The sequence below is a fragment of the Aquarana catesbeiana genome, linkage group LG02, assembly GCF_042186555.1.
Source record: "Aquarana catesbeiana isolate 2022-GZ linkage group LG02, ASM4218655v1, whole genome shotgun sequence".
NCBI lineage: Eukaryota > Metazoa > Chordata > Amphibia > Anura > Ranidae > Aquarana > Aquarana catesbeiana.
Window position 1 is genome coordinate 9,676,778 of NC_133325.1, and position 11,749 is coordinate 9,688,526.

The 11,749-nt window shown below is 44.9% G+C and overlaps 1 protein-coding gene across 1 annotated transcript; it reads left to right on the forward strand.

Annotated features, from left to right (window-relative positions):
• Window positions 1-289: 289 nt before the first annotated feature.
• Window positions 290-1,403, forward strand: LOC141129591 (olfactory receptor 52P1-like). The gene has a single exon (XM_073617690.1). The coding sequence runs from the start codon at window positions 338-340 to the stop codon at window positions 1,286-1,288; it is 951 nt and encodes a 316-aa protein (XP_073473791.1). The 5' UTR covers window positions 290-337; the 3' UTR covers window positions 1,289-1,403.
• Window positions 1,404-11,749: the final 10,346 nt, after the last annotated feature.

Genomic DNA, 11,749 nt, shown 5'->3' on the forward strand with positions numbered 1-11,749 from the left:
TTATTTATTTTTATTTACTATTATGTATTTATTTATTTTTGTTATTATTATATATTAATGTGTGTATTATTTATTTATTTTATTTATTATTATTTTTATTTTTATTTTTATGTATTTATTTATTTTTTTCAATGAAATGAATTATTTAGGAAAACCATATGGAAGAACTAGGCCCAGAATATTACTAATACATGTGAACCTCTTTTTTCATACGTGTTTTGTCTTCTGCAGAATAGTAATTTTTTTCTCGGTGAAGAGAAATCCCTGAAGTGTTTCCTGATTTTGTTAGCCTGATAACATTAGAAGAGGACATCTTGGATCAGCACACAATAGAGTCATGTCGTCTGGTGGTGATAATCTGAGCTCCTCTTATTTCATCCTGATTGGAATTCCTGGTCTGGAAGATGTCCATGTCTGGATTTCATTACCGATCTTCTTCATGTACCTGACAACCTTATTGGCCAATACTAGTGTCCTTCTTACCATTAAAAAGGAGGAGAGCCTCCACCAGCCCATGTACCTCTTAATTTCCATGTTGTTGTTAATGGACCTTGTCCAGTCAAGTGCTGCCCTTCCCAAAATCCTCCTGCTCTTCTGGTTCAAACTCCAAGAGATCTCCTTTGAGGGTTGCCTGGTTCAGATGTTTTTCATCCATTCCTTTGCCGTCATGGCCTCCACGGTTGGCTTGGCTATGGCCTTTGATCGTTATGTTGCCATATGCCAACCACTGAGATATTCCACCATGTTGACCAACCCATTCATTGCAAAAATTGGAGTCTTGGTGGTCACGAGAGGAACTCTTTTGATATTTCCACTTCCTTTGCTGGTTAAGAGGTTGCCATTTTGCCGGAGCCATGTGATTGCGCATACTTATTGTGAGCACATGGCCGTGGCTAAGCTGGCCTGTGCAGACATCAGAGTTAATGTTGTGTACGGGTTAATAGTCGCTCTGCTTGTAGTTGGAGTAGATATCATGGGCATTGCAGTGTCATATGTAATGATTGCAATCGCTGTCTTCAAACTCCCATCCCGAGAGGCCAGACACAAAGCCTGGAATACATGCATCAGCCACATTTGTGTCATTCTTATGTCTTACGTCCTACCACTTTTCTCCGCTGTCACTCAAAGGTTTGGGGGGCACACAGCTTCTTCCACCCAAATTATCCTGTCTATCCAATACCTGATAATTCCTCCAATGTTTAACCCAATAATATATGGAATAAAAACCAAAGAGATCCAGAAGAACGTTTTAAAATTATACTGTCCACAGAAGTCCAGATTTCAGTAATTTCGGACATATTTTGCAGGACTTACTGAACCCGCACTGCAAATAACATGCCGATAAATATGGCAACCGATCACCTTTGTTTGGCTGAGCAGAATCTGGATTATGGTTACAGAATAGACCAAATGAACCCCTTCAATACCGGGCACGTTCACCCCTCACCCCCTCCTGCCCAGGCCAATCTTCAACTTTTAGCGCTCTCACACTTTGAATGTCATGTAACACTGTACCCATAAGAAATGTTTATCAATTGTTCACATATAGAGCTTTCTTTTGGTGGTATTTAATTCTTCTTTTCTATTATAAAATTTTGCTAATAAATAATTGTTCTTCATAAATTTAGCCCAAAATGTGTTCTGCTTCCCAAAATCCTCCCGCTCTTCTGGTTCAAACTCCAAAAGATCTCCTTTGAGGGTGGCCTGGTTCAGATGTTTTTCATCCATTCCTTTGCCATCATGGCCTCCACTGTTGGCTTGGCTATGGCCTTTGATCGCTATGTTGCCATATGCCAACCACTGAGATATTCCACCATGTTGACCAACCCATTCATTGCAAAAATTGAAGTCTTGGTGGTCACGAGAGGAACTCTTCTGTTTCTTTGGTCAAAATAACCAAAACCAGTGTAAATTATTTTGTCTGTGTGAACTTTATAGAGCCCACAAACTATGGGACATGTCTGAAAATCGTTCAATCCCGGTGTACTGACGGCCCATCTCCATTCTTGAGGCTCTTAAATGCCAAGACAGTATTATTATTATTATACAGGATTTATATGGCGCCAACAGTTTGCACAGCACTTTACAACATGAGGGCAGACAGTACAATTACAATACAAATCAATACAGGAGGGATCAGAGGGCCCTGATCATTAGAGCTTACAATCTAGAAGGGAGGGTCAAGTGGAAACAAAAGGTAATAACTGTGGGAGATGAGCTGATGGAGAAAATGAAAAAACAGTTGTTAGGTGTGGGGGGCGGATAGGCTTCTCTGAAGAGAAGGGTTTTCAGGGATTGTCTAAAAGCTAATAAAGTAGGAGAAAAGCGGACAGATTGGGGTAAGGAGTTCCATAGGATTGGAGAGGCTTTGGAAAAGTCCTGGAGGAGAGCATGGGAGGAGGTGATGAGGGATCTAGAGAGCAAGAGGTCTTGAGAGGAACGAAGAGAATGAGTAGGTTGGTATTTAGAGACTAGTCTAGTGATGTAGCTGGGGGTGAGTTGTGGACGGCTTTGTGGGTAGCTGTTAGAATTTTGAATTTAATTCTTTGCTTGAGCGGAAGCCAGTGGAGGGATTGACAGAGAGGAGTGGAGGTCACAGACAGGGCCGGACTGGCCAACCGGGATACCGGGAAATCCCCCGGTGGGCCGGTGGTCTGGCTACCCCTGCGGCCGCCGGCCGCTGTGAGGGCAGCGGCGCCTGAAAGAAAAATGGCTGCGGGGGCCGGGCCAACGTGCAACTGCGCAGGCGCCAGCGCTGTTCCGAGGTTGGCCGTGCTCGGGAAAACCCGTACACGCTCGGCAATTTTCGGAATTGCGGGCGCATGCGCAGTGACACGATGGCGCCGAGAGGCGCCATTTTTAAAGGTAAAGCGGTTGCAGCGCTCAGTGTCTGGCGTCTGGTGGCCTGTGCCTCTTCCTGCGTCCCCCCACAGCCTCTGACCTCCTGCCCGCCCCCCCCCTGCAGCCTCTGATCACCTGTCCCCCACCTGCAGCCTCTGATCACCTGTCCCCCCCCTGCAGCCTCTGATCACCTGTCCCCCCCCTGCAGCCTCTGATCACCTGTCCCCCCCCCCCTGCAGCCTCTGACCACCTGTCCCCCCCCCTGCAGCCTCTGACCACCTGTCCCCCCCCTGCAGCCTCTGACCTCCTGTCCCCCCCTGCAGCCTCTGACCTCATTGTCCCCCCCAGCCTCTGACCTCCTGTCCCCCCCTGCAGCCTCTGACCTCATTGTCCCCCCCAGCCTCTGACCTCCTGTCCCCCCCTGCAGCCTCTGACCTCATTGTCCCCCCCAGCCTCTGACCTCCTGTCCCCCCCTGCAGCCTCTGACCTCATTGTCCCCCCCAGCCTCTGACCTCCTGTTCGCACCCCCCTGCAGCCTCTGACCTCCTGTTATCCCCTCCTCAGCCTCTGACCTCTTCTCGTCCCCTCCTCAGCCTCTGACCTCCTGTCGTCCCCTCCTCAGCCTCTGACCTCCTGTCGTACCCTCCTCAGCCTCTGACCTCCTGTTATCCCCTCCTCAGCCTCTGACCTCTTCTCGTCCCCTCCTCAGCCTCTGACCTCCTGTCGTCCCCTCCTCAGCCTCTGACCTCCTGTCGTACCCTCCTCAGCCTCTGACCTCCTGTCGTCCCCTCCTCAGCCTCTGACCTCCTGTCGTCCCCTCCTCAGCCTCTGACCTCCTGTCGTCCCCTCCTCAGCCTCTGACCTCTTCTGTGGTCCCCTTCGCAGCCTCTGACCACCCCTGCATCATCCGCAGCCTCTGACCTCCCATGTACCATCCGCAGCCTCTGACCTCTCCTGTACCATCCTCAGCATCTGACCTCTCCTGTACCATGCGCAGCCTCTGACCTCTCCTGTACCATCCGCAGCCTCTGACCTCTCCTGTACCATGCGCAGCCTCTGACCTCTCCTGTACCATGCGCAGCCTCTGACCTCTCCTGTACCATGCGCAGCCTCTGACCTCTCCTGTACCATGCGCAGCCTCTGACCTCTCCTGTACCATGCGCAGCCTCTGACCTCTCCTGTACCATCCGCAGCATCTGACCTCTCCTGTACCATCCGCAGCCTCTGACCATCTCCTGTCTTATATCACGTCTGCAGTCTGGAGTGGAGTCAACAGTGGGAGTGCCTCAGGGATGGGGGTCATGGGAGAAGTCAGACATGTATGGACTATGGAGAGGAAACTATGGGATACAACCAGAGCCACCGAGCTGGAGCCGACTGACTGAGCCCTGTAAGGTGCACCTGAGAGGAGGTCAGTGACAGCGCCGCCAGGTCAGCCTGAGAGGGGGGGGGGTCAATACAATATTGTAAGGGGGCACTGATATATAGGTTTCCCCCTTATATCAGTAAACCCCGTACCTTAGTGTTTTCTTTCTGCAGAAGGTGGTCTCTGGTCACCAGAGTCCTCCCCACATTCCCAGAGTTCCCCTTTACATCACAGTCTGCAGGATTCCACCTTACAGTGCAAGGGGGGACTCTGATGTAAAGGGCAATTCTGCAGACCCTGATGTAAGTGAGAACTCTGGTGTAAAGGGGAATGCAGTGGACTCTGATATAAGTGGGGTCTCTGGTCACCAGTGCCCCCCTTTTATATCAGAGTTCCTGCTTAGATCATGATCTGCAATGTTCCCCTTTATATCAGAGTTCCCTTGCACTGTAAAGGGGAATCCTCCTGATGTATGGGGGGGGAACTCTGTGTTGGGTTATATTAATCTGACCTTCATGTAAGAGGAGAAATATGGTGTTTGACTTTTGTTTAACTTAACACATTGCTAATAGCAGTTTATAGCTTAAATATTGATATTTGCACTGAAAACTGCCATTTATGGCACCTTTTTTTTGCAGTATCAGTAAAAAATGTGCCAGTAAATGCCATGATTTTGCCAGTAAAAAAATAAAAAATTGCTGCTGTTTGTAAATTTCATGTCTCTCTTATCTATAGATAATACACTCTTCATATGTGCTTTAAAATGCATGGTTTTCCCTTTTGTGAACAAAAAAATAACGACGTTATGCTGTTGGGCTGGTATAAAAATGCTATGGGGCTGGTATGAAATTATTTCCAGGGCTGGTTTTTATTCCCAGTCCGGCCCTGGACACAGAGCGATTGGTAAGGTGGATAAGTCTGGCAGCGGCATTCATAATGGATTGAAGAGGTGATAGACTATGTAGTGGTAAGCCAATGAGAAGGGAGTTGCAGTAGTCGAGGCGAGAGATGACCAGCGAGTGAATTAAGAGCTTTGTTGTGTCATTGGTTAGAAAGGGGCGTATTTTGGAGATGTTGTGGAGGTTGAGGCGGCAGGATTTGGACAGTGATTGGATGTGGTGCTTGAAGGAAAGTTCAGAGTCGATGACTACACCTAGAACCTTGGCATGTGGGGGATGGGCTGATAGTTGTGCCATCAATTTTGACAGAGAGATCCGGGGAAGGGGCACATGGGGGAGGAAGAATTATAAGTTCGGTTTTGGATAGATTGAGTTTGAGGAAGTGCTGTGACATCCAGACTGATAGATCTGATAGTAAATTAGTGATACGTGAGGAGACAGAGAGGTTGAGCTGAGGGGTAGAGAAATAGATTTGTGTGTTGTCAGTGTAGAGGTGGTGTTGGAAGCCATGGGAGGCTATCAGCTGACCCAGGGAGGTGGTGTAGATGGAGAATAGGAGAGGTCCAAGAACAGAACCTTGGGGGACCCCAACAGAGAAAGGAAGAGGAGAGGAGGAAGTAGAGTTATAAGAAATGCTAAAGGTGCGGTTGGATAAGTAGGATGAGAACCAGCGAGGAGTACAGTCATGGAGAACAAAGACGTGGAGTGTGGAGGAGGAGGGGGTGGTCAACCGTATCAAAGGCAGCAGAAGGAAAAATAAAATATACGTGTTTCTGTTTATTGTTCATTTAAAACACAAGACATTTGTATCATTATAACATAAACATGGGCCCCCTTGGCCTTATCTCGCCTGGCTGTTTAACTGTCTGAGACTCTTCAGTTACGATCCAGGATAATGTGCAAGGGGCCCTTAAAGTCTCTTAACTGGTTCCCGACCGCGGAACCATACTACGGCAGAATGGCTCCCCTGGGCGAAATCCCGTACGGGTACGTCCTTGCCTTTAGCGGCCACCAGAGGGATTGCGCCGCTGCAATCCCTCTGTCTCCTCTCCTAGTCAATGCTATCCCTATACAGTTAGAACATGCTGAGGGAACACACAATTAACCACTTAATCGCCCCCTAGTGTTAACCCCTTCCCAGCCAGTGACATTTACACAGTTAATCAGTGCATTTTTCATAGCACTGATCGCTGTATAAACGCCAATGGTCCCAAAAAAGTGTCAAAAGATCTGTCCTTCGCAATGTTGCAGTACCGCCAAAAATCGTGGATCACCGCCATTATTAGTAAAAAAAATAAAATAATAAAAATGCCATAAATCTTTCCCATAGTTTGTAGGCGCAAACCAAACAATATATGCTTATTGCGATTTTTTTTTTTTTACCAACACTATGTAGAAGAATATATATTGGCCTAAACTGATGAAGACATTTGTTTTTTTTAAAAAAAATTGGGGGATATTTATTATAGCAAAAAGTTAAATATATAATATATTTTTTTTTTCAAAATTGTCCCTCTTTTGTTTGTTTATAGTGCAAAAAATAAAAACCGCAGAGGTGATCAAATAGCACCAAAAGAAAGCTCTATTTGTGGGGAAAAAAAAAGTACTCAAATTTTGTTTGTGTGCAATGTCGAACGGCCGCGCAATTGTCGGTTGAAGCGTCGCAGTGCCAAATTGTAAGAAGTGCTCTGGTCAGGAAGGGGGTAAAAGCTTCAGGGGCTGAAGTGGTTAAAAAAAAAAATCTCTGTCCACAAGCATGAACTTAATTTCAACTTATAAAAAAAAAAAAATTGAACAAGATGGCCCCTAAGCTGCTCATTAAACCACATGTAAAAAAATAATATGTTTAGACCATTATGCCCTGTACACACGGTCAGACTTTCCGACGGAATATGTGCGATCGGAGCTTGTTGTCGGAAATTCCGACCGCGTGTGGGCTCCATCGGACTATTTCCGACACACAAAGTTTGAGAGCAGGATATAAAATTTTCCGACAACAAAATTGGTGATCTCCAGAATATTTTTGGGTGTGTTTTTGTGTGTCAAGTTACCACAACACCATTATTATCTTGTATTTTTTAATCTCAAGGAGTTTGCATGGTGTTGGTGTCTCTTGTTAATTTCACATTGTATTTTTGAAATGTACCTGAATCCTCAAACAAATGGTCCTTTTTGAAGGAAAACACACATAGGTGAGTATTAGTTCCAAAAAAATACCTTTATTAAGGGGTCCTTACCAAATAAAGAGGGAGGCAACGCTGGAGAAACTACTGAAATTGGCGAAGCCTTTGGCCCCCAGGGCAGACATCAACTATTTTCAGGCAAAATTGGTGGCCTGAGGAGTCCTTATCTAAGGGAGTGCAATCTGGTCCAGAAGTCCAAGAGATCAGGAACAGCAGCAGATGACATCTGTGTCCCCAGGCTGTGGTCATACAAGAGCCTGCATCTTTTGTCAGACCAGACTGAACCCAGGGCCATCACTTTCTTGTCTTCCTTCCAGGCTGTGGCTGTGGTGTTGGAGGTGTGGCAGGAGGAGGAGGAGGAGGAGGAGGATGCAACTCGCACAGGTGGGTATTGGGTGTGGTTTTGGCCCTCAACCCCTTATTTAATGTTTTATAAATTATTTCCTCACACGTGAGGCGTTGGCCCTCCTCCATGTCCTGCAGTTTTGTGGCAGCCATGCAGGCAAAGGCCTCTTCACGAGTGGGGGTGGCTCTGAGGGACACAGAAGCCTCCTGAATCAGCCTGAGCGCTGAATCCTCCACGTTACTCCTCTTCCTAGGTCTTTTGTTTGGAAGGTGGAGGGGAGGGACCTGGGATTGTGTGAGGCTCCTACTAGGCCAGGCTACCTCCTGGCTGCCACTTACCCCCGCCTCATCCTGGCTGAGGTCTTCCTGTGTATGAAAAAGGGACATTTTTTGTGTCATTTTGCACATAAACATTGAAAGCAGATTAGACACAAACATTCTTGGCCAACATCAGTATAACATTTATTTTAGGGAGTATTTAAAGACAAAGGTATAAGGTCCACCTATCAGATTCTTCCCCCCCTCTGATGGCCCATTGTAAAAAATTTTAGGGGGAGGGGAGATGTTTTGGACAGGTAATCCTCTCCACTACATTGGGAGATGAATGCCTAAATAATGTGTATTACTTTGGCCAGCCTCTCCTTACTTTACACTATTGGCAGCCCACTGGACAGGTAAGAAGTGTCATAATACAAAGATATAAATACACACTGTACACATTGGAGCACAATTTTTACATTCTGCTATTACCTATCAAGATAATAATAGGATACAAAAACTTTAAACAGTACCATTTGAAAGTATACAGACAGGACCTTGCACTACATGCTTTGGGGAATCCGTTTATAAATATGACCACAAAAGAGGTAGGTATAGTGTGTATGGGTTTGGCAAAGTCAGCAGATAGAGGATTAGTATCAGCTGAGTTAGCAGTTGAGGGAGGGAGGGTTCCAAATGAGTTTGGGACCCAAAAAAAAAAAAGCCTCTGGCACTCTGCCTGAATTTAAGGACACAAATAACATTTGTACATATTTTAGGGGGTGTTTAGGGTAAAGCACTACAATGGAGCTGACAAAATACATTGTTAAGTGTCTAGACTAGGTGGATGTGGGCCCAGGAGAGCATGCTGGGGAGGTAAGTGAAGGCAAATATGCATGGAGGACAAAAAAAAACATTTAAAAATTCCAGCATGCATGAGGACAAAGGGGACATTCACGGCATATTACAATCATGGTAATTAGGGAATGAGGAAAGAAATACAATATATTAGCAAACATTAAATAAAATAAAATATTATGTTAAAGGAGAAAAATCTTACCTTAATATAGTCCTTCTGTAGGACCTGGATGATGGCAGAACAGGTCTCTGGGATAATGATCCCCAGAGCCTGGTGGGAGATTCCTGTCGAGAACTTCAAGTCCTGCAGGCTTCTCCCTGTCGCCAAATACCGCAGGGTGACGACGAGCCTCTGCTCCGGAGTGATGGCTTGCCTCATGCAGGTATCCTGCCTGCTGATATAGGGGGTCAGCAAAGCCAACAAACGGTGAAACACGGGGTCCGTCATCCTGAGAAAGTTCCTGAAATCATCAGGATTATTCTCACGGATCTCACGGTGCAAAGGCATATGACAGAACTGCCCACACTGGAGCAACCAATTCTTGGTCCATGAACTCCTCCCCACCCTGTTCATGGACTGGACTTGTGTCGAGGTCAGGACCCCAACACCAAGCCCCCGCACAGCACGAACTCTACAAGGAGTACGCATACGAAACATGGCTAGAAAACGGTCGGCTGCTCAGAACGAAGTAACAGAATGCACTGAAGAACAGCAAGGCCTGTGAAGGGAGGAAGTAGACACGTCCATTCCACCATGTGTCCCAAGCCTCTCTCCCATCCGCAGGAAGCAGAACCATAGACAACCGGATGTTTACATCCAGGTCTCAAAATACATGGCTAGAAACACCCACGGTGGCCATGTTTAGGGAGACTAGATAGGAAACACTATGAATGTATCCATATAATCTCTGGGAGGGGAAAGGAAAAGAAACTGGGCCAGATTGGAAACAAAAATAATAATAAATGGAAAAAAATTAAGAATACTTAAAAAAATCAAAAAATTGAAATATTAATTGTAATTAATAGAATTACAGTTTATTCAAAAAACTGCCTATATAGTAGATGTAATGCTGCCATCTTGTGGTTGAAAACAGGTATAACAAGAAAATCAAATATATAAAAGAAACATACAGAAAACATAGATATAAAAAGACAATAAAAAATCTATTAAGAAGGAAGAACAGTCTGGGGGTTCAACTGTTGTTAATAAAGGCATTCACATCCCATTCTATGTTCAAACCAAATGGTCTGTAAGACTTTAAACAGAAAATCCACCAAGTCTCCATCTTTGAAATCTCTCTCCTAATATGGCTGCCTCTCCAATGAGGATCAAACTTGTCTATGGCCATGCAAGATGTGCCCTTTGGACTCTTACCATGGCATAAAATCTTTATTATTGACTGTTCAGATATTTGTGCCTGTTTGTCATTATGATGTAACATTAACCTCGTATCTTAGTCATTGTCTGAGGGAAAGCTTGAGTCAACATTGGACTCTCACTATGGAGGCCATCTCACATCCTTTGAAACAATGGGGTTATTTGCCCAAGCTTTTACTTTAATTAAAGGCTTTGTAACTTGGATCTGAAAACACAAGTTTGACCAATGTCAGCTGGTTTCGTGTAGGATGGCACTATTGTTCATGTTTACTCGGTTTCAACATAAGTTTTGTCTCTTGATTTTACCTCTCCAATGGATAGTATAACTTAATCAACCTTCTTTGTTGGGAGGGGGGAACACTCTCCTGGTGTGATGACTCCTGATCTGAAAGCTCCATGAAAAATATAATATTTTTATGTATCAAAATCCTCCTTTGCATTCCAGGCATGTAAGGGAAACGTGCATGGAATTCACTCCATAACATGGCGAGGGTCAGATGTTTGTTGGTAGTCTTTCCTTATGGGTGGTGATTCTTTTATCTGTCAAGATGAATCCGGGAGCTTCCTGGATCAGCATCCCAGAGGAAGGTCTCGTTCGAGCGATGAGGCTGGCATAGACATCCATAGCAGAATACCAAGGACTTTCCATACGGTGGTTTCCTGGGGCGGTCTCAGGGTCGGGTCCCTTCTTTGGTGTATCTGGTTGTTCTTTCTGGTGTGATTGTGGGCAGTTGGGTTTCTGGGAAATCAGTGGGACTTCCTTTGATTATCCGGTCACTATTACCTCGGATTGCGAGTTTGCATAGCAGCAGCAGGGATATCATTGCATTTATGTATACACTGTTAAAAGGAAAGTAGACAGTTTGAGTATCACATAGATATTAAAAAAAATGATGTTCTGGGTGAGGTATAGATAGAGTGCGACAACTAGAAAAATGCACTTAAAAGGCACACGAGTAGTTTAACTAAAAAAAGGTAAAAATGATTTTATTTTATTAAGTTTAAATTACAAAATTGAAAATAAATACTATAAACGTTACATTTTACATATACAAATATTGTGTATTTCGTATTTCCTACCCCACATGCAATTTAGAACACCACTTGTTATACATATGACTTATAATCAAACATTCAAAGAATAATGAATAGGGAACAGATTCCCAGATCGAGGTTATGATTTATGAATGTAAGATGAAGAGTTGTGGGTTAAATTGCAGATCCAGGTAGGTTTTCTCTTAATCGCTCGACATGTTGCGCATCTAAATAACGCTTCTTCAGGAGCTAAGGATGGTTTCCATATGGTCAGACATAATGGAAGGAGTGTAGGTATAATGTTGCAACTGGTAGGATGAGTAGTCGCTTGGTTGTATTTAGAGGTTAGCAGTGTGTACAGAGCGTTGCGGGGGCACCAATATAGCCACAGTTCCCAATATGAAGATAGACGTCAATAGAAAGCCTTCTAAGTAGCAGTAGCTTGTAGAGGCTACTAAAATTTCTTTGGGAAGGCTATGAGATATGGTGCAGCTCCCTCTGGTATAACAACGTCCGCTGATGTTGTGGTGAGGTAACCCTTTTTGATTGACCTTGAATGTAGAGGTCGCCAATCACGACCTTTTGA

Coding starts and splice junctions, on each gene's coding strand:
- LOC141129591 (XM_073617690.1), top strand. CDS start 338: ATGTCGTCTGGTGGTGATAATCTGAGCTCCTCTTATTTCATCCTGATT.